The sequence below is a fragment of the Photinus pyralis genome, unplaced genomic scaffold (assembly GCF_008802855.1).
Source record: "Photinus pyralis isolate 1611_PpyrPB1 unplaced genomic scaffold, Ppyr1.3 Ppyr1.4_LG2, whole genome shotgun sequence".
Taxonomy (NCBI): Eukaryota; Metazoa; Arthropoda; class Insecta; order Coleoptera; family Lampyridae; genus Photinus; species Photinus pyralis.
This window is the reverse complement of record NW_022170403.1, coordinates 11,835,523-11,857,823: the sequence shown is the minus strand read 5'-3', so window position 1 is coordinate 11,857,823 and position 22,301 is coordinate 11,835,523. Positions and strand designations below refer to the sequence as shown.

At 35.3% G+C, this 22,301-nt stretch overlaps 1 protein-coding gene across 1 annotated transcript; it reads right to left on the bottom strand.

Annotated features, from left to right (window-relative positions):
• LOC116164211 (zinc finger SWIM domain-containing protein 8-like) lies at positions 1-21,577 on the bottom strand (the record flags this gene model as incomplete). Its single annotated transcript, XM_031478354.1, is given in 7 exon segments — positions 1-2,625; positions 11,000-11,324; positions 11,372-12,661; positions 12,708-13,115; positions 18,874-20,974; positions 21,022-21,217; positions 21,267-21,577. Coding segments are annotated over 6 exon segments (4,296 nt in total). The 3' UTR covers positions 1-2,558.
• Between the last annotated feature and the right edge of the window lie 724 nt (positions 21,578-22,301).

Below are 22,301 nucleotides of genomic sequence, written 5' to 3'. Positions count from 1 at the left end.
TTTGACATCAATATTTAATGATTGACAGCTAACTGTAATGTTCATTTTCTATACATTTTACAAATCAGCCCTTATTCTCTCGTTTCATTAAAACTAGTGGAAATATGATGTACAGATTCCGATAGTTTACATTGTACTGCAACATACATGGCATAAAATATTGGTTAATTTAATTTAGGTTCAAAGTTGCACAGATGTTCAACCTAGCAGTAATTTTACGAAACACATTTTTTTAATTATTAGCAGATTTATTAAAAATAAATATAATCCTACTTCTCATTTATGTTATGCATATGCTACCGTCAAATTTATTAATGCGGCGGTTGTTCATAATGACTGGTCAATGTGAATAATTGTGACATGTTGAATGATTTTTTAAATATCTTCTCAGTTTCATAAATGTTTCCCCTAAGTTTTAAAAGGAAATGCACCCCAAATTTATCACATTGACCGGTCATTATGAATAATAGCCCTATTAATTACTTTGGTCGTAACACATACATCAAATATAATTTAATTCGTGCAGTGCATACATTGTGCAACTTTGGAATTGTAAATCATTGTCGTTATTTCGCATTCCTGAAAAATTATAACTAATACTAATTACGTACCTAAAAATTTTATAATATATTTAATCTTTTATAATTATTAATTAAAATTAGAAATTTATTTTAGTATTACGCACAACGCAAAATTTAACAACTTAAAATGCCAAATATGTTGTAATGATCATTATTGATATTACAAAACAAATTAACACAATTCATATTTCATGTTTTTAAAACTACTGAAATAAATTTTACAAATTAAATTACGTCAAACGTATTAAATTATACTAATAAAGTACTGTTAATTACACATTAGTGTATATGAAATTATTTAATATACATATATTTCCATATTTAATAACCAATTGAATCGATAAAAAATTAACTATATATATATAACGAGACCATCAGAATCATCAAAATGAGAATTCACCTGCATAGTCAAAAATCGTGCTCGGTTACAAATAAATGTGAATTTTAATTCCTTAAATATTTGCTATCAGAGATATTTATTTTTGCTAATTTTTATAAAATTCAAGGCACAGATTAATTTCAAAACTCCAATTACTATTTATTTGGTCTATTTCCAGAAACGTTGTTGAAACCAAGCACAATTTTTGTAATCTGAATCACTTTAAAATGCAATACTATTACACTGGTTGAGATCATTATTGGGATTGGGCCATAATGTACACTTACACTAAATAGCTTTAAACACATGCACTAATAAGAATTATACTGTACACAATACATGTGCAGAACACAGTCAAACAATTACAAATATTATAATGATAAATGAAGAAGCTGTAGTTATCATAGACTCAACTGTTTTCAAATTTTATAACCACCTATACATATATATATAAAAAGTTACCTATCAGTTAAAAATTTGTTAACAGATCGTGAGCAATATAAGTGCAGCTCATATATAATATATATATTACTTGAAGTACAAATTACTTGTTCATGCATGTGACTTTCCAAAAATTTGTACCATACTTTCAAGGCTAAGCCTATCTCCAGCAAAAATATACATATATATTATTTATAAATCGACACATAAACTATTTCAGAAGTACTTCAAGTGACATAGTAATATTTAAATTGGACGAAACCCTTTGCGTTCAAAACTGATGTGGCGCATTTCTTCTACATCACCAGAATTAAATCAACGAAACACTTCTCAGCTGCTAGTACGACTTACAATATTTATATAAAAATAACACGATTCAAGCAACATCTGATTAAGTGTGATACGTCCGGTAATAACGATACATCAGTTTGGAAACTGCTCACTGAGTTTTTCATGTATCACTATTTATGATTTATATTTTATAAATGGTTACATTTGTGTCAACTATAATTGAAGTGTTCTCAGAATAAGATGAATTTATAATTTAATTAAATGAATCGCAAAACACACATCCGAAACTCATTGCTTATAAGGTAAATTTTGAATGTGATGTTTGTACATAACAGCAAATACCCACACACTCAAATGATAACCAAATTAGAGACAGATAGAAGAACAGACCGTGGGTAAAATTCAATACTTCGCTAAAAATATTTTGAGTATAATGAAGGCATATGATTGAAACCTGAGCTTGCCATCATGAAATGCATGAGCTATAGATCAAAAGTCCCAAAAATCAAAAATTAAGTTCAAAGACACGCAACTACTTTCACTCAACTATTATGTTTATAATGTTGTTGTTCGTTGATGTGGGAATAGATCCTGGCATCCACATTGATGCTAGCAGTCACTCGCACCTCGAAATTACGATCTTGGACAACAGAAAATTGACCAGCGTAACTTAAATTTCTATCTAATTGATCAGGATTTACAACAGCCACTGTAGCCGGAAGACCTGCATTAATATATATTGGATAGGAGCACATGTTTGATACGGAATTTGAATAACTCTCAGATGATACATCTGATTCTTCCGCTTGTTCCTGGGAAACTCTGTGAAAGCTAGCACTATACTGGGATCCTAGGACTGACCTTTGTCATTTACTGTTGGCTTGTAGAGCTGTGTTTATTTGGGACCACAAATCTTTTTTGCACGATTTTGACCTATAACAAAATAAAATTTTAAAAAGAAAAGAAAGCATATATTGAATAGCGTTCATTCTCTTTCATTAATTACATCTTATTTTATATTTATGAAGAATCCTCTTCGGCTAGTTAATCTCAGCATAACCACACAAAATACAACAGTTTTTCAAAATTTCGTTTACATTTAGTACATAATTAATTCTAGAGATCGCTTTTATTATTATGTTACATTTTTGAGGATTACAGGAAATTGGAACATCCTGTATACAAAAAATAATTTCCAGTTATGCACTATAAGATTTCACATAATTTTTGTGAAAAAGTTTTTTATGATCGGTTAGTTGTAATTTGTCAGGTTTTGCTGCCCTTCTCTATTAACAATATATTTCAAAGATATCAATTCAATTCAAATATTCAAGTATCTTACTTGACAAGCATTCCTTTTTTAGAAATGTAAGCTCGAAATCTTTGAAATACCGCAATCTCTGACCATTACAATTTAGAACTATAATCTGTTCACCCAACAGATGCAGTTAAGCCACTCCCAATAAATTTTGGCCAATGTAATACCAGACCCGTTTCACAGTCACAAAATTATAAAAACCGGGAAATTTAAAATCGCATGTCACATTGTATGAGTTATCAAGTGTTATGTTTTGAATATTGACCTTTAAACACACAGGAGTACATAGTTTCAGATTGTTTATTAAGTTAAAAAAGATTAGTTTGTTCGTATAAATGAAATTAACGGCAAATTGAGGCAAGAGAAATAGAAAACGCAATGACAGGTTTGACGTTAAGGATGTTAATTTAGATACAGCAATTATAATTGGAAGCAAATACAGTTGCGTGTGTTACAGGTTTTGAAATTCAGTCAATTAAAAAGGTTCATTTAAATTTTTTTGGGAGGAGCTTAACTGCATCTGTTGGGTGAACACATAATAGAACCCACAAATGCCTCCGGCAAAAATTCAAAGTTGCCACACGAAGTAGAAGAATAATGCAGGCACAACTCTACTTACACACAAAACACAAAAAAAATGTCCTGACTTTTACTCGGCTGTGGCTCATAAAATATTCATCCAATAAAAAAACTTTAAAATTATCAAATAACTACTAATATTAAACGAATACGATTGAGTTGAAACCTAATAAGGTACATGACAGTGGAAAAAGAACAAATAAATTCCTGTTTCATAAGATAAGAGTAAGGTGTCAGTGTATCGCAAAATAACTTAATTTGGTAAAGTACACGAAAAACTATTATATTTTATTTAAAAAGAATAAAATTAAAAAATAACGACATTTGTCACGTGATATCAAACGCAAATCAGAATCCTCTGTGCGTTTATAGAGTTTGTCTACGTTTTTTAATTTAGTGCTCGTTCCAGTTTATTGATGTAATGATGTTGGAAATATTTCTCGCATCAAACAAAGATTTTTGCTCATCAGAATTTAGAAATATTAAAACTGCCATATAAGTTTTGTAGGTTTTTAAGAGGAATGTGTGCTTAAGGTTCTGCATACGCCAGTTATGACAAGTGAGTCCGCTCAGATGTCGCTACTTTTAAAATATAGATACGAATAATTATAGCTCCACCCATTTATCCCACTCTCAAAGGCAGATATTTTACTGCACAGATATTTCAACGTTACAATTCTCTGCTAATCTTATCTCCTCGTATTCTATTCGAAATAAAGAATATTTCCTTGGTTAGCTTTTAGTTTGGCCACACTTATATTTTATACTTATGTAAATTCTTACATTACTTGAATGAAATTAATTATTGGATGTGTATTGCGTAACGCACAAATATTAAAGAAGCGAAAAAAGCATATTATGTATTTAGTGGCTTTGCTATGAAGATAACATTTGCTATCCATATGAAAATAAACCAATTTTTCGCTATAAATGATATCTGCTAATTACGGCAATTTTACATAATGTCTTAGATTCCGTCATCGTGTTAGATTAACTATCGTCGCGATCGTTTATAATTTATAATTTTATATTGCTGCCTGTCTGTTCGTCTGTCTGTGTGCGCGATAACTTTGTTTAGAAACGTCCACCCGCTTTGAAAATTGGTTATGTTCCTGAGGATAAAAGAAAGGTTGTGACCGTTTTTCAGGCACGTAGGAGACCAGATCAAAAAGTCGTAGCTCCAAAACTGCAAATACCTCCAACAAAAAGGTTTTTTTAAATAATACTTGTTAGATAGAACATATGAAGCTCCTTATCTTACCTTTTTACGGTTAAATTTCTCATCAAACCCAAATTATTGGAAATGACTACCTAATTGCACAAGAAGTAACCGATAAAAAAAATAAATGATTGCACATTCAGTAACTAAAGAAGGTATTCGTTGCGTGGTGCAAGTTTGATAGGCATCTGAATTTTATGTAATAACAATGCGCAGGTAAAACTCCACTTTATTATCAGAATCGTCTACAATAAAAGGCTCATTTCCACGTTAGCAGTCTTTTTTGCGAAAAAAATAGCACAGGTAACCCAATTGATTTTTTAGTTTCGGGAAAATCCGCCCACATTTTGAAACAAAATGCACCCAGAACAACAAAGGACAGGAATGTCCTACTACAAAAAAATCCAATCTAAATTGCAAATAATGAAAACAAGTGTAAATTGTGCACAACTCTTGTGCAGATAAAGCACATTTTTTTAACCGAAATAGCTTTTGTTTTGACATCACCAATGGATATATTTCTTGCAGACATCTCAATCGCCTTTTGTGAGTACCCTCTTCCGACAATCCGATATCACGGTAAGAAGTCGAGGAGGGTTATGGTTGGTAGAAATTAATTCCTTTCGTTGAGACCTTTCATTAGAGTACCATGAAGGATAAAACTATCCAGTAAGAAAGCATTACATGGACGTTTCGTAACGTCACAACAGAGTGAAACAGCGAAATTTGATGGTCGTCTGACACACCTTCAAGGTATAGGCTACCTACTGCAAAAAATTCCAGGACTCTAGGACCATTCCCCTAGAAGTAGTTCAAAACGGTAGAAGTGGGTCCGGACGGACGGACGGACAAAACGCAAACAATAGCACATTTTGCTAATTCTCAAAAAGTGCACTATGTATATACACATTATAGCAACACGTACGCAAAAATGTGTCAAATGGTTACAAATTATAAAAAGTAAAAACACACATTAAAATCTATAAACATGGACATGCAAATATATAAAATTTTTGGACATAAATAAATAAGGAACAATATATAGATCTTTTAAAATTTCAGAAAAATTCGTCCACAAATAAGAAAGTTAGCATTGCATATGCACAATTTATTCTTTGACACGTCACGTCATTTCAATTTCATTTTCTAAGCATTTGGTAGCCTTAGAATATGGAATTTATATTATGTATCTACAATAAATGGTAAAAGTGTAAAATTATGGTACCTACATGAAAAAAATTGATTTTTTATTATGACTTTTTAGTAATAAACGTAGAAACATTCCTTCCTTGGTGCAAGTCTCGACATCATAACGACCCAAATATCGAACAAGTTAAAAAGTAATCGTAAACGATTTACATAAAGCGCATTTCCAATTTGTAAGATGCAACTTCTGTTAAAATCGTAAAAATCCGGCAACAATAATATGAAAGATAGCGTTGCACATGGGCAATCCATTTCTGACGTGCTACTTCAATTTCTGTTTATAAGAAGAATTTCATTTCAATGCTTTTCTAAATAAAAAAGTTAGAACTGCGCATGCGCAAACCTAAATTTTGAAACTAATGTTAGATTTTCCTTCGTTCCAAGGGCCTCTGTATCAAATTTCATTTAAATACTTCCATAAATAAAAAAGTTGACACTGCGCATGCGCAAAACCAAATTTTGAAACTGGCGTTTGACTTTCCTTTATTCCAAGTGCCTATATATCAATTTTTGTTTAAATTATTCCATAAATAAAAAAATTGGCACTGCGCATGCGCAATACCAAATTTTGAAATTGGCGTTAGATTTTCATTTATTCCAAGTACCTATGTATCACATTTCATTCAAATACTTTTATAAATAAAAAAGTTTGCCATTCGGTTTATAAATGGTCGAGATGCGAAAATGGCACTGTGAATTTTGAATCGATTCGACTTAACTTTTGGCATTGCGTATTATATGGCTAAAGCTATACCCATATTGAATTTAATGCAATTCAGGTAATAACTAATGGAGATGTAAAAGCGATAGAACATCTCTAAACAAAGTTATCGTTCACACGGACAGATAGAGGGACAGACAAAGGAACAGACGGACAGACCAACAGACAGACGACAGACAGCAATACAAAATTTTAACGATATCTAGGATCGTTAATGAACGGCAAAAGTGTAAAATTATGGAACATGTAAAAAACGGTTTGTTGGTTTTTTTACAATAACTTTTTTAGCGCTAAAAAGTAGAACTTAAGGTAATCATATAGTAGCGATACCAGCCGTAAGGGCAGACAGACAGACGGGCGGGCGGACAGACAAACGGACAGACTGGCGAACAAAGTGGCCAGACATTTTTGTATTTTTCGAAAATGCGCTAAAAAAAGGTGGCCCGTAGTTTTATAACAACGTGCCTAATCAACAATTGTAAATTGTTAGATTACATTACATGCCAACGGTGTTGAATTACTACATATGAGGAAAATATTTGTTCTATAAGTATTTATTTGTGTTGGATGAAAGTACCCATAGGTGCAGATTTTAATCTGTGCCATAGGTATAGTCATACATTTAATCACACCGCATTATCTATATTGATAATGTGAGGTAGGTAAACATAAATAAAAAAAATATCTTTAGAAATTGAGATTGTGTTTGTTTACAATTTAAGAGTAACTATTTGATGCTGTTATACCAATATATAATTTTAATGTAAATATAAAATGGTGTTGGTATAAATTATCGCTAAAATTCCCCGATTGGCTGCATTGAATACTTTTATCAACACTAGAGGTGGGTTTTCTTGAGGGGCGTGTTGATTTTATTAATTTGCTCAGATCTGCTTTGTTTATAAAAATTTAATAAAAGGAAAAATTGTCCAACATTCTCTCTACAATTGCCTATGCCTTACCGTGTCGAGTTTCGCTTTTCACTTTACTACTGTGTGGTAATAAATTCTGCAATTACACGAAAGTTTGCAAAGCAATTTTTAGGAACGCAGATAAAATTTTATAAAATTGGAGACACAGAGGCATGTTGTTAGTTAAGTAAAGTCTATTCCAAAATTTTGACCCCAATATCTTTACTGGATCCAAAGTTATGCGCTAAGAACGATTTGATTACTTTAGCATACAATAATTTTTTAAGGCCGAATGAAGCTACCTCGATTTTTTTACTTATTTTTTCCAGTATCACTTATGGTCTCCACATCGTATGCGACTTGTTTTTTTCGAAAATTTAAATGATAATTTTCACTGCAGCAGAGCCTTAAGATGCTTTTTTTTTAGGTCATCGAAATATCATATGGAGATGATTCAGTAAGCTACCTTCACCTTAAGTCTTCTGTACGTAAGCGCAACTTTTTTAAATTACGAACATTTTGTAGATAAAGGTCTAAATTTATAAAGTAGTTCTTAAAAAAATGTTTTTGAAAAGTAACTTGAGTTTTTATAGCGGGCGCTCTTATTGAAATTTACATTGAGCGCGGTCGTATAGAAGACTCTTAAGACTTATGCACAATTGCCCGGAAGTTTCACACAAGCTGTATGCAGTTTCCTTAGTTGTCTATGAAGAAAATGACTAGACTGGTCCCTTTAAAAAAAACAGCGGTTTAACAAGTTCTAGGGGCATTTCAGACAAAATTTGGCCAAATAGGCGTTTTTGACTAATTTGTACATGCTGAACACGAATATTGATGTTGGCACCTTGAAATCTGAACAGGAACTTCACAATTCAGGATGGCGGCCAATTTTCGAAAATGTTGATCTTTTCACTCATGCGACCGATTTTTTCGATCTAAAAACGGATTAAGGCCTGCACACACATGTCTGCACCGTATCCGCACTGTGACGACAGTGTCTCGGTGTCCAGGCCTTTATAATGTTATTTCTGACGGAAGTACAGCACAATAATAATAGTGAACAAATGTTTCAACAATGATTTCATAGTTTTTCTAACGTCAAAGTGCGTAAAAGTGGAAACCTTTTTTCATAGTACTATGGCTACTGTTTAAATTTCTTCACATCGCGTAATTATTAAATTATTTCTGTTTTGGCAAGCATTTTAGTTCCTGTGCGTCATGTGATAGATATCCGCGATGTTCCATTACCTCACATTTGGAAGAATTTCCTTTCATTAGAGGAAAACAAAAGAAATCTGATCAAGTTCTTGTCGCATCACCATGAAAAGGCCTCATTTGACGGCGGACTGGTGATTGCTGGAGGCTTCAGTGATGAAAGAAAAGTTTTCTGTAACCGTCAGACGACACAGATTTCCTCCTTAGAAGCTTTTCACAAGGAAGCAGATACTAAGATAACAGATACAGCTTTATTTCTGTTGCTTCTTCATCACTTCGAGAAAAATGTGTTTGCTCAGCCCTACCACCACGACAAGGTGTACCCCATGGTAGGGCACCATCACTGAACTATAGTAGTTCACTTATAGTAGTTATAATTCATTACGAAATCTTTTAAACTATTTACGCGGAGGTTATGTGTTTATACTTATCAGGACTGTGATGTCACAGACACTGCCATGACACAAAATAGCGTTTTGGCGCTAGAATAAAAGTCTACAATTTAAATTGCATAAATTTGCAATAATATGTTTTATTTTGGCAGTCAACCGTCCCGTATTCAGCAGAACGGTCCCGTAATGGCCAACACAATCCAGCATTCTAAAAATGAATAAATATGTCCCGGAATTAAACCGATGTGTTCCACGAGTCTCGCTTTTGTAGAACTAGTGTTACCCAAATCAACGTAAACAAGGCAACGCCAACAAACGAAGCGAAGCAAAGCCTTTTTACACCAACGCGTATTTTAGCTCGCCTCGCGCTCATATACAGGGTGTAAAGCGATGGGGTATACAAGAGGGAATTTTTTTAAATATTGATTTATGAAAAAAATTTATTCTTCATGATATTTTTTGCTTGCTTTGAAAGTACTAATAGCGTTTCGATAACCTAAAATTTATTTATAGAAATCTGAAAAAATAATAAAATTAATTTTTTTATTGAAAGTTATCATTACATCATATCACATTATAATCAAGATAGCGTATTGCTATCAAACCACAAACAATCGAAACGTTATTGGTACTTTCAAAGCAAACAAAAAATATGAAGAATAAATTTTTTAATAAATCAATATTTAAAAAAAATTCCTTCTTGTATTCCCCATCGCTTTACACACTGTACTATATACGTATATTACTTCACTTTTCATTGTGTTAGGTAGTTTTAATCGGCGTTGTTTTTATCCAGTATTGATTGTTAATGAATATGAACTATAAGACGGTATAGTAGGCTTTTCCTAAGTTTGCGCGCATGTGACCGGTATATTACATCTGAATTAGATCCGTTTACATAGTATCTGAAATCAATAGAACAAAATAAATATGTAGGAAACGATACAAACAGTGCCGCATTGTGGTTTGCATACTGTAGAAGATCGTTGGTGTAATTGGTATACTAATCACAATGCAGCACTGTTCCTGATTTCTTACATCTATCAATTGCAGATACTATGTAAACATACCTAATTCAGATGTAATATACCGATTAGGTGCGCGCAAACTCCTACTATATGTCTATGTTGTACCAATATTTTTTAAGTTTTGAAATAAATAAAATCGGAAATGTATAAATGATTATGTGTTTCTTTTCAAATGTTATGGGCAAGACTTGAAACCCGATTTTGTCCCGCATTGCTATTTTAAAAAGTTGGCCGCCTTAATTTTGCTGAAATATCATATTTTAAGAGGGGCCTTTAAAAACAAGTTTCAAGAATCACATCTTATTTAAGTCCTAAAACTTTCAAACTGAAATCTCCAACCGTTTCCACACCGCCGCTTTGGTTCCATCTTTATTAGCCACTCTGTATTATTGTAGTTTATTGGTGTTTTTGTTTTAGTTATTAGTTCAACGGCCACATTAATTCCAGTGTTTTGAGAAATGATGATAGGACACCAGATTCACTAACACACAACTCAAATGAATGTCTAGATAATTTACAGAATAATATCAGTGTTTGCGTTTTTTCAAACCGCTTACTGTTGTATTTGTAGGGTGTAAGTTCTTGTTTATAATTATTGAATAATATATTCGAATAGAACAAATGTATTAATTTCTTGACATTTTTCTAAACTTGTTATTTTCTAGGATACTCTCTTACAGCGTAATTGTAATGTAATTTAAATATACATAACACTTACCTTCTGATAGACTGCAACCATTCCTTAAATTGCGCTGTGCCCTCTGGCGTTATTTGAAACGCAGCTCTGGCAACGCAGACGATACTCACAAATTCTTCATAGTCTGCGGGTGTCAAGTGATACAATTTTTGGTGCATGCACTGTATATACATCTGCTGGCATTTCTGTACTAACGGCGTTAGCGCAGTTCGCAGATGTTGCATAACCAAAGCTGGATTGTTTCTAGACAAATATTGGGCAGACTCGATTGCGACATCGTGCAAGACAAATGGGCTCACAATAGAATTAACAGCACATATGCAGAATTGGTGTAGGTATTGTGTACCTAGAATATAGAAATGTCATTAACAATTTTGTAGTGGTATTCCTTACCTAAATGCTTAGAGATCCGTAATAACCACTTAACATCTTCCCCATAAGGTGGATTACGAGCATATTTTGCTTGGGGACGATCGTCGTGAACTCTTCTTGCAAGAGTGTCCATTGCTAACATGCCCACTCTGTAAGCCGCTAGCAAATACCGAAGTTGAGCTTGACTGAATTGTTGTGGCTGCCGATGTGGGGGAGGTCTCGCGATTTGTTGTGGTGGTACAGGACCGGGTGCATTTGTGGCAATTGCCAAAGGATACATGTGCCCTGCAGGAACTGAAGTGGGTCGCAAATTTGATGGCTGGGAGATTGTAACAGCTGTGCCATAATATTGTATGTTAGATTGCATAGGAGTTCCTGAATTAGAAGACATGTTTGTATACGATGGACCTTGACTTGGAGCATAAGTTGCTTGAACTGGTGCAGGTAGTTGATATTGTGAAGGTGCACTAGATGGCACCGCATAAGCTCCTTGTTGTACAGGAGGTAGGCTAGAATAAGTTGATTGCTGTCCATTGCTAAATTGCTGATTATTTGTGTGTGGTGGATATTGAAATTGAGGAGGCGATAGATACATTTGCATATGAGGTGGTGGTTGTTGATGTAACTGAACAGCATGAGGGTGTAGAGGGCCCCCATAACTGACATGTGGATGAGGATGCAAACCTTGCACAGTAAAACTATAAGGGGCTACTGCATATGGGACCGACATTCCCAAAGGAGCTAACGTTGTAACTGTTGGATGTTGATATGGTGGAGGAGGTGCGGTAGTTACAACAACTGGGCCCGAGTTAGTAATGACTGCAGCACCATTTTGTTGTGGCATTCCAGTTCCTACTTGAGGTTGTATTTCCACACCAGCATTAGGATCAACAAGAGCTACTAGAGGATCGATAAGTGCATCGTGTGGTATCTCATTTTCCATAAGCAGTAGCTCTCCACCAGGAGTGTGCCTAACATATAATTCGTACCAGTATTTTGCAACTTGGAACAGTACTTCAGGATAGACACCTCCTCCTTTCGCTGCCGACTCGACCGTAAGGCATGCATGTTCTAGCATTATCTCACTTTGTTCTTTGCATTGCAGTATTGCTCGTTGGATTTCGTTTGGATTCAAAGCGTGTGAATGAGGTAGACAAGAAAGGGCCAATTCGGCTGCAGAGCGAACCATGTTAGGGTCACATCCTCTTGATGCTCTATCAGCAATGCTAACTGCTTCGGGTGGTGTTAAATGACCTTCCCATGTTTCTATTAAAAATGAAATTGCAGCTGCTCCAATTTCCATGGCTTGTCCTAAAAAATTCGTTATAATCATAAAAATTAGACACAGATTTGTGACCTGTAATCCATGATACATGTGAGGAATAAGTTCTACTCAACCAATTTGGACTAACACAATTATGTAAACCCAAGGCGTACAAACCCAACTGAAATGCGCACATATGTAAAGCGCGATGAGGACCATGATGATTTTGACTTGTCGACGGTTGAGTAAACAACGATGTACTGCTGTTACCTCCTGCTTTAATAAGGACAGTTTTGGCTAACTCAAACATGAAATGCGCGCCGGCCTCGGATGGCTGGTTTGGAATAGACGGGTAAGCTCTTTTTTTGTAACGTGATTCTTTAGTTCTTGTTACTTGCAGTGCAGGATTTTGATTGGCTCCTGGAGTTGCATTCAAGTTTATATTTGACATACACGTTTCAATTTCCGCACTTGTTGAACTATGTGGGCGACTGCCGGTACCTGTAAGTACACACACAGTATTAAAAAACTGCATCGGGTTCCTTTTTAGTCTTGCTTCGCATTGTGATTATGTCAAAAAATTACAAATTTTATTTTATTTATTTTATCTATTTGAACCATAAGGGTTTTAAAAATAATTTGCTACAAAAAATGTTATTTTTATTTTAATACCCAGATTCTACCTGAGATTCTAGGTATTAAATTTTGTTTGAATTGAATTTAAATTTTATTTACTTGCGGTACAACCTCTTTACTCCGGGCACATACTAATCAGGACATCTAGTAATCCAGACGCGCTAATGTCACAATGATGGTCCGGACGCTCCTCAATAATCTGGACGCGCTGCAGGATTTTTGTGTGTAGAAGTCGGCGATTTATTCAGTTAACCGACTGCAGTCGTCACGTTATGAAGTGTACTGTTTAGAGTGCACATCAAGGTGTAAAAGTTTTCTTAATATGCCCATACATGTGTTTTTATATTATTATATTTGTTATGGTTGGCTGGCTGGCTGTCCAGCTGAGATCTTGCCAACGATGGGAGACATTTCAATATTCATTGAAAAACTGAATGATGTTTTACATCAAATATATAGACCTGGTCATAATATAATAATACCGGGCGACTTTAATGTAGATCAGGTAAGAGACATCTGTGAGTATGAGGATTTGTAATTTGTTAAGATCTTTTAATTTAACATCAGTTATCAATGAAAGTACACGCGAAAATCGAACTCTTGACCATTTGTATGTAAATTTTGAGGCCTCTGCATCATATAGGAACTTAGATAATTGTACCTATTTCGGATGATAGAACTATTCTTTTTCAAAGTAATATTGACAATGGTTCTATATCCGAAACAATGGCCCGTATGAATAAAAATAAGCAAATGCTTATACTTGCGAAATTCAAAGTAAATACTCGTAAGTGCCCCTTTATACTAGTTTGTTTAGCAGCATTGCACTGCGTACTGTTCTTCTACTTAGCGGCGCTGCTAAGTCGCCCAGCGCGAAGGAGTACTTACGAGTATTTCCTTTGAATTTTTCAAGTATAAGCATTTGCTCACTTTTATTCATACGGGCCATTATATACATTTAACCGCTCCTACTATCCAAATAGGGTGCTAAAATTTAAAAACTGTCTAGAAAATGTCAATTGGTGCCTTCTAAAAGAATGCAGAGATATTAATGATGCATACAAATAGTTTCATAATGTTTTCTCAAATAAATTTAATTCCAATTTCCCCATATTAAGGCGACGCCATAAAGCGAACGGCCTATCAAAAACATGGGTTGATAATGGTATAAGATCATCGTCTAAAAAACTACACGATTTGTTAGTTATGACAAAACAATTTCCTGAACTAAAGAATTATTACCGTACTCAAAGACTGGCACACTTTTAGTTGATACAGAAAACGAAGATGCATACTCACAATACTCACCTAGGGCGAGGTCAACAATAGAACAGTCAATCAACCCACAGGTATAGCTAACCATTTCAACGACTTTTTCTGTCATATAGCGTGACTCTAATAAATAATAATCAACAAAACAGAAACCGACATTACATCCCAAAAATGAATAATAATCCCCATACATTTGTTTTGCTTCCATTCACCACTAGTGAACTGTCAGTCCTTATAATTTCCAAATTAAACAATAAACTGGTCCGGACGGGATACCACCAGTACTTATAAAACAAATTTTACCATCAATAATATCCCCAGTGACATACCTTATAAATCTGTCATTTAGCATGGGAGAATTTCCAAAAATGTTAAAAATTAATAACGTTATCCCCATTTATAAAAAAGGAAATCATAAGTGTATATACAATTATCGTCCTATAGCCCTCAGCTCCACTTTCTCTAAAATATTTGAATATTGTTTCCTTGAACGCCTCCAAAGCTTCATTACAAAACACAAACTAATGTCGAAACAACAGTTTGGTTTTCAACCGAAATGCTCAATAACATACGCTCTACAACATTTTTATTGGAAGCTAATTAAATACATAGAAAACGGAGAATGTCCAATAGGGATCTTCGGTGGCCTTAGAAGTTGCTCTTAAAATTAGAGAATTATGGTATCAGAGGTGTTGGACTCAGCTGGATCTTCTTTCCTTTACAACAGGGAACAGTATGTTTCTATTACCGGCCTAGTAAACGTCACCTACCCAATATTTAAGGGATCAGTACTGGGACCAACGCTGTTTCTGTCTACCCACTTTCCTCGGGACAGAAGTACCCCATTTCTTATATGCGGATTACACGTCATTGCTGGTGTCCCATAAGGACGAGAAATTACTCACAAACTTGTGCAATAATTACTTGTATAAGCTTAGTGTTTGGTTCAAGGAAGCTTCACTTGTTTTAAAGGCAAGCAGGCACGAAAAACCATTAACCCTGCCGCTCTACAAATAGAGGACAACACTCTGCAAGATGTTTCCACCACTAAATTTTTGGGTCTACATTTTGACAACCACTTAAGCTCAAAAGTACACTGCTCCAAACTCGCAGCTAGATTGAGCTCGGTTAATTACCTAATCAGAAATCTCAGACGCGTCTTAACTCTAAATCAATTCGCTTGTGGCGTCCATCCTACGATATGGGATATGTCTATGGGGTTCATCTACTCACTCACTCACATTATACGAACAATTGCAAACGTGTCAAAATTTCATTCGTGCAGATAGTACAGTCCAAATTGTAGCCAAATTCGTCATATATCCAAGAAAATTGCGAAGTCTTTGTAACTTTGTATACTTATACCTAAATATATTCTGTTTAAGAATTGGACGAGTCCCTAGCGTTACATAGTGTGCTCAGCCCAAAATGAAGGTTTAAAAACCCCCGCGCCGCTCGCCCACCTGTCGTAACGGCTCGTTCACACAGTAAAGTTTTCCCGGATCGGATTTTTATCGTATACGCAGAACCAATAGGATGATCTCGCGGAATTCTTCAAGTATGAACTTGCTCCGTATCCACTTTCAGTGTTTAAAGGCACCAGCGAAATAAGGACGACAAAAAATTCTGCTGTTTATGGCGTGTTCTGCTAAAAACATATCAAAGTTGTTATTCTTGTACCGGAATCGTTGTGAAAAAGGCCAAGAACATTATCTCAATGACCAAGACATGAATTTAATGCATTTTTTGGGGGCCATATGTATTTCCATCCAAGTTTTCAAAATCGTTATTTATGCACAAAGATCGTTTGGAAAAACACTAAGAACATTATCTCAATGCCCAAGACATGAATTGATGCATTTTTGTTGACTATATGTATCTCCAAGATAAAAATAAACGGTCGTTAAAAAGGTGATGGTAATCCTGAGGATCATTCCATATTTTGTTGTATCGGTTTGTCTAATGAAAGTATGACGCAATAGAAATGTTTAACAATGGTCGAACATGCGTGTAGTCGGCGAGGATGTTGACGTCCTTGTTCTCTTGCCTAAAAAGAACATTTTTGCAGTAGTGATACCACATATTGTATGTTTCAGAAGCAAAAATTACCATTTTTCAAACTCTTGCAAAACAAAATGCAATTGGCTATAGTGAGAACCTTCAAAAACCAAAGTTCAACCTTATCAGAAGTAAGAGAAGCTGGTGAACCTCATTTTCTGATGGTATACAGTGAGAAGAAAATTTGAAAGTTGCCGTTAATTCATATAGGTTTTACCAATTTAAAAAAATCGCTGCAAAAGCAAAAATCAGGGCCGAATTATTACCACTAACTTGAGTGGCCGCTGCTCAGCATTACTCACGAGTATTCTGCCAAATTCAGATATGGCTTCGTAGTACCAACAATACCGAACAGTGGGGATGGAAGAAAATCAAGGGCTCATTGTAGCCTATTACAACACTCTTTACGCGAGGACCACAATCCGTACAAGTGTACTACAACTTATTTCATGCAAATGTACGGTTGCATACATGGAGCAAATTTGCAAACATCTTTACGACCCCGTCACCCACTGATCTCGAAAAAGAGTCGCGAAGGAAAGTAATAGTTTGTACACACCAATTTATTTCGATGAGACCTTTCATTAGAATACCATGACAGGTAGAACGTGTGTTTACCTCCTCCCCCCCCCCCCCCATGTACAAAAGTTGTACTTGGTACCACTAAAGGCATGCGTATACAACATCTCAAACCAATTGATTGGTTTTCGTATGTAAAAGTTATGCACGTTTTACTATCACAAACAGCATCTGCGGAAATAATTCATAGGTGGGGGTGGGGTGGGGGGCTTAAAACAGCGAAATTTGATGGTCGCCTGGCACACCCTTCAAGATGTAGGCTACATATTGCAAAAAATTGCAGGAGTCTAGTACCATTTCCCTAGATGTACTTCAAAACGGTAAAAGTGGGCCGGACGGATGGACGGACAAAACGCAAACAGTAGCACATTTTTTTTAATTCTTAAAAAATGCGCTAAAAATGTCACAAAGTATTTTTTAATAGGATTGAACTGCCACTTCCTGTTAAAAAAGTGAACCTCCAGTTCACTCTACGTTCTTGAGCATGACCACTCCAGCACACCTCTTGTGGTTAGGGACTCTTCGGTTCCTTGAAATATACGTATTTTCAAACGTCTATACCAAGTTTCAAGTACTTCGCAATTTTCTTGTCCATTTTGGACAATTTTCCTGTATTAAGAGGTCTCTTTAAAGATCTGGAAATCTTAACGGTTCCTAGTTGATTTATTTTTGAAAATTGTAAATTAATCTTCACTTACTCTCATAAACTGACAAGGACACACATAGTTATAATTTACGTGATAATGACCTTTTCCAAATCCCCACTTTTAAAAGAAAATTAAGCGAACTCTCCCATGGTTCTTGGCGTACAAATGTATAACAAGCTACCTCACTACTTAAAAGGCTGTGACACTCTAAAACCGTTCAAACAAAACCTATTAAAGTACCTGATTCTTAACCCATTTTACACCACTAGTGAATTTTTTAATCTTTAATTGTTACCTAATTGTTGGTTTGTAATTGACTTGTGCTATACATACGTTTTGTTGGTCTATGCACTAAAATATATTATTATTATTATTTATAGAAAAGAAGGTTTAGTCAATTACAATAGCTAGAGACTTCCAATTTTCACTAAAAGCTTTCTAATGTAGTGTAGATGCAGGCTCTAGTCTATTTTCAGTTAGATTACTACTACTCTAGAATCTTGCTTTTTCTGACATTTTATGAGTAATTATGTCCATTATATTCCTAAAGTGGAGCGGTGTATCACTTGTAATAAATACATTTTTCAAAAAATGAATTTATCTCACAACGCTGATGGACTAAATTTGACCGAAAGTAATCATATTGGGGTCAATTTTTTATACCTTCCCATACAATGTGTCTATATGTGCCTAGCTATTGGAAGAAGAAAATTCCATGTGCAAAAAAACACTCTTAAAAGGTCCCTTTTGGTACTTACAAGAAAAATGTCCCCATTTGTAATGTTTTATTACAGTTATTCTTTTGTTTAATCAGAGTTTGCTACCTAAAGGTACAATGAATTTAAATTAGTATAGTCCTCGGTATAGTCACAGATAAATTGTTTGTGTATATCTGTGGTATAGTGTATAATGTTTGTTGTTATATTCAAACAAATCATATTAATGAAAAATGACCGATCTGTGCTTCCAGAAACCTAGTAGGGCACCACCTCTAAGTATAATATAATAATAAATACTATAGTATACAGTGATTTTTATTACAAAAGAAAAAATAACTTTGGACTTACTTATTTCTGCTGGCAAAACATCAGTTGGTGGAACGTAAGAACCCAATGGTGACATAACCTTTTCACATTCTTCACGTTTAAGATTTGAATACTGACTTCTGATGGGAGGGTTATTGGAGTAATATGAACTGACAATGGGCGACTTCAACAGCTGATGTATATCTTTATCCAATAATCTGTCCATAATACGTGACATTCTCCAATTATCATCCTTGTAATGCACTAACAAGCTAATGGCAAGATCGCCTCTTTGTCGTCTCGTTCCTTCGCACAAAAGAGGGTGATCTGCCTCAGAAACATTCGCCTTCATACCCAAAGCGGCAACTGCGGCTTCAAATCCGAGCGGCTCATCAGATATCAAGCGAATACTTAGCACTTTCCCTCTATCGCGTCCCAAAACTGTGGGCATCGCTAGAGCGTCAAAAACGAAACTTGCGAGCATTATCGGTAATAAAGCTTCGCCTCTGGATTTTAAAGTACCTTCCTTAAATTGTTGCGCTTTCTCTCGAATAATTTTCAATTCCTTTTGACTCAAAGGTATACGTTTCAACAAGTTAACTAAATCAGACTCTTGATTTGCCAACTTAACTTCCAAGGGCTTAGTACTGGCAGGTGGTCTGGCCATTTCTAAACCGAACATGCCCACCCGAAACGCCAAATGAAAATGCTCCAAATTTTCTGCTAAGACGCTACAAAGAAACGCACATTTAGCCAATGTGGCAGAGGCCAAACAGCTAAGTTGATGAGAAGCGGGGTTAACTTGTTGTTTCTTTCCTTTTCGCTTTGGCAGAGGAGGAATTTCTATCATTAAGTTTGGAGGATTGGCTAAGAGTTCCTCGGCTAATTTAACTCCAAGGGTACAAGCTTCTCTACTGTGACCATGTGCATGTAATCCCTCGGCTCGTGCAAATAACACATCCCACGGATCATCGGCGGGCTTGATATTCGCAAATAGTGGCTGCGATTTACCATCACCATCTTCTGTTAATTTTATATCCTTAAGAGAATCATTCCCACTACCCCCATTATCTTTCGCGTTATAAAAATAAAGATTATATTCGTCCCCTGATTGTGGAGATTCTGACGAGGAAGATTCATCTTTGGAATGTCTGCGTGATGAAGATGGAACATCACCTGTTAATGTCCACTCTAATTCTGATTTTTTAACAATATCAAACTTCAAATGTTCATGTGCTACTGTGTTTTTCATAAGGTTACAATCATCGCTGCTTGATGACTGTTGAATATGAGAATTTAATTCAATACTAGTACTGCTGGCGGAATCACTGCCACCGCCCTCTTGAGAATCAGAATCTATAGACTTATAACTTGCTCCAAGCAACACACTACCTCCCTTTAGTACTGTTACATCATCTTCATTTTCGCAAAAACCCTCACTACTAATACTAGAACGTGTACCATCTCTAGATCGTTCTAATGACGGATGGGAAGAGAATTCAACAGGATTTAAACTTATAACGTCGGCAAAATCGAACCTAGTCATTCTTGAGCGCACACCATGGTGATGGTGGTGATGGTGGTGGTGGTGATGGCTGTGTATATGATGAGAACTGGTGTGTGGGTGTTCATTATTTAGTACAGCTTGACTAGAGTTAACTTGTGTGACGCTCTCTAGGCGATTTTCTCCTGAATGCCGAAAGCACGTAAATGGACAATGATACATCGGATTTGTGTCTTGTGTATATGTAATTCCGGGCATTGGATAATCATCCCAATCCAAATAACAAGCTTCAATTGCAGGTTTAAATCCAGTAAACACCTCCAGATCCATTCTGAATCCACCATTTTTGTTAGAATTTGACTGATTTGAATTTGATCTACTTTTGCTAACCTTCTCCATTATTTTCATATGCCACGTTGAAAATTGATTATGAAGCATATCTCTTTCTTGCGGCGCTAAACCTGGATTTAATGCTGCCAATCTCCAAAGTATAACAATTTCGTCACACAATGAAGAACAAGCATGCTGAGAAGCATGACTATTGCTATTCACATTATTGTGCTTTCCACCGCCGCTACCTCCATGCCCTGATCCACCGTTTAATAAAGCGACTTTAGTATTAAACCACCAAACCAGTATCTAGAAGAAAAGAATGAGAATGTTTCAATTGGTTTCTTCTGGCGTACTTGTTCGCAAGCTAAACATTCCTCAGTGATAATTTCTAATAATGGAATTGCATTGCGATCATTTCTCTTAAACATTTCCCTAACTATACTAAGTAAGTTCCACATCCCTTCCGGCTCTCTTCCCCTTAATGGACGGAGTAATGAAGTCCATTCTGCTGCAGCGGGTGGAGCAGTTGTGCTTAAATAGTTAACGTCGCTATAATCAAAAGACGTAAGTTAAAAACATAAGATCCGATACAACGTACCTAAACACGATAGGAGCCGGTACACAAAATTTTATTAATATTTTCTTTATGTTATCGTGAAGCGCTTTTTCATCCAAATACCATGAGGTCTGATCGTTGGCGGAAGCACCCGCTGTGGGATCGGGTGCCCCGCATACTGAATTTATTGCTGATGGTTGAGATCCTAAAAGTTCATCTAACAGTCGTTGAGCAGTTGGCAAAATTTGTTGAGGTAATTCGCTTATCAAATACTGTGCAAATTTCTGAAGTTGTTCTCTATGTAGTCTTGATAATGATTCGGATACCGGAGCACGTAGTGTTACAAGATGAGGCTGAAAGAATTAAATATGTTAGTCATGTGGAGTTGATGATAACATTACTTTAGGTTAATGTAAGTGCCCTTGTACCGTAAAGCCATGAGTAATGAGACAAATCGCATTTAGATGTCAATGATCACCACAGGTACACAAGGCTCAAAATAAATTAACTAAAGGTGAGTTTATTCTCACAACAAGTTAAAAAGTAATTGTAAACGATTTACAAAAAGCGCATTTCCACTTGCGTTCATTTCCCATTTGTAAGATGCAACTTCTGTTAAAATCTTAACAATCCGGCCACAAATATGAAAAATAGCGTTGCATAGGTGCAATTCATTTTTGACGTGCTACTTAAATTTCAGTTCATAAGAAGAATTTCATTTCAATGCTTTTCTAAATAAGAAAGTTGGAACTGCGCATGCGCAAACCTAAATTTTGAAACTTAAAGTTAGATTTTCCTTTGCTCCAAGTGGCTATGTATGAAATTTCATTTAAATACTTTTATAAATAAAAAAGTTTGCAATTCGGTTTATAAATGGTCGAGATGCGAAAAGGGCACTGTGAATTTTGAATCGATTCGACTCAACTTTGGGCATTGCGTATTATATGGCTAAAGCTATGCCCATATTGAATTTCATGCAATTCAGTTCATAACTAACGGAGATGTCAAAGCGATCGGACATTTCTAAACAAAGTTATCGTTCACACGGACAGATAGAGGGACAGGCAGACAAAGGAA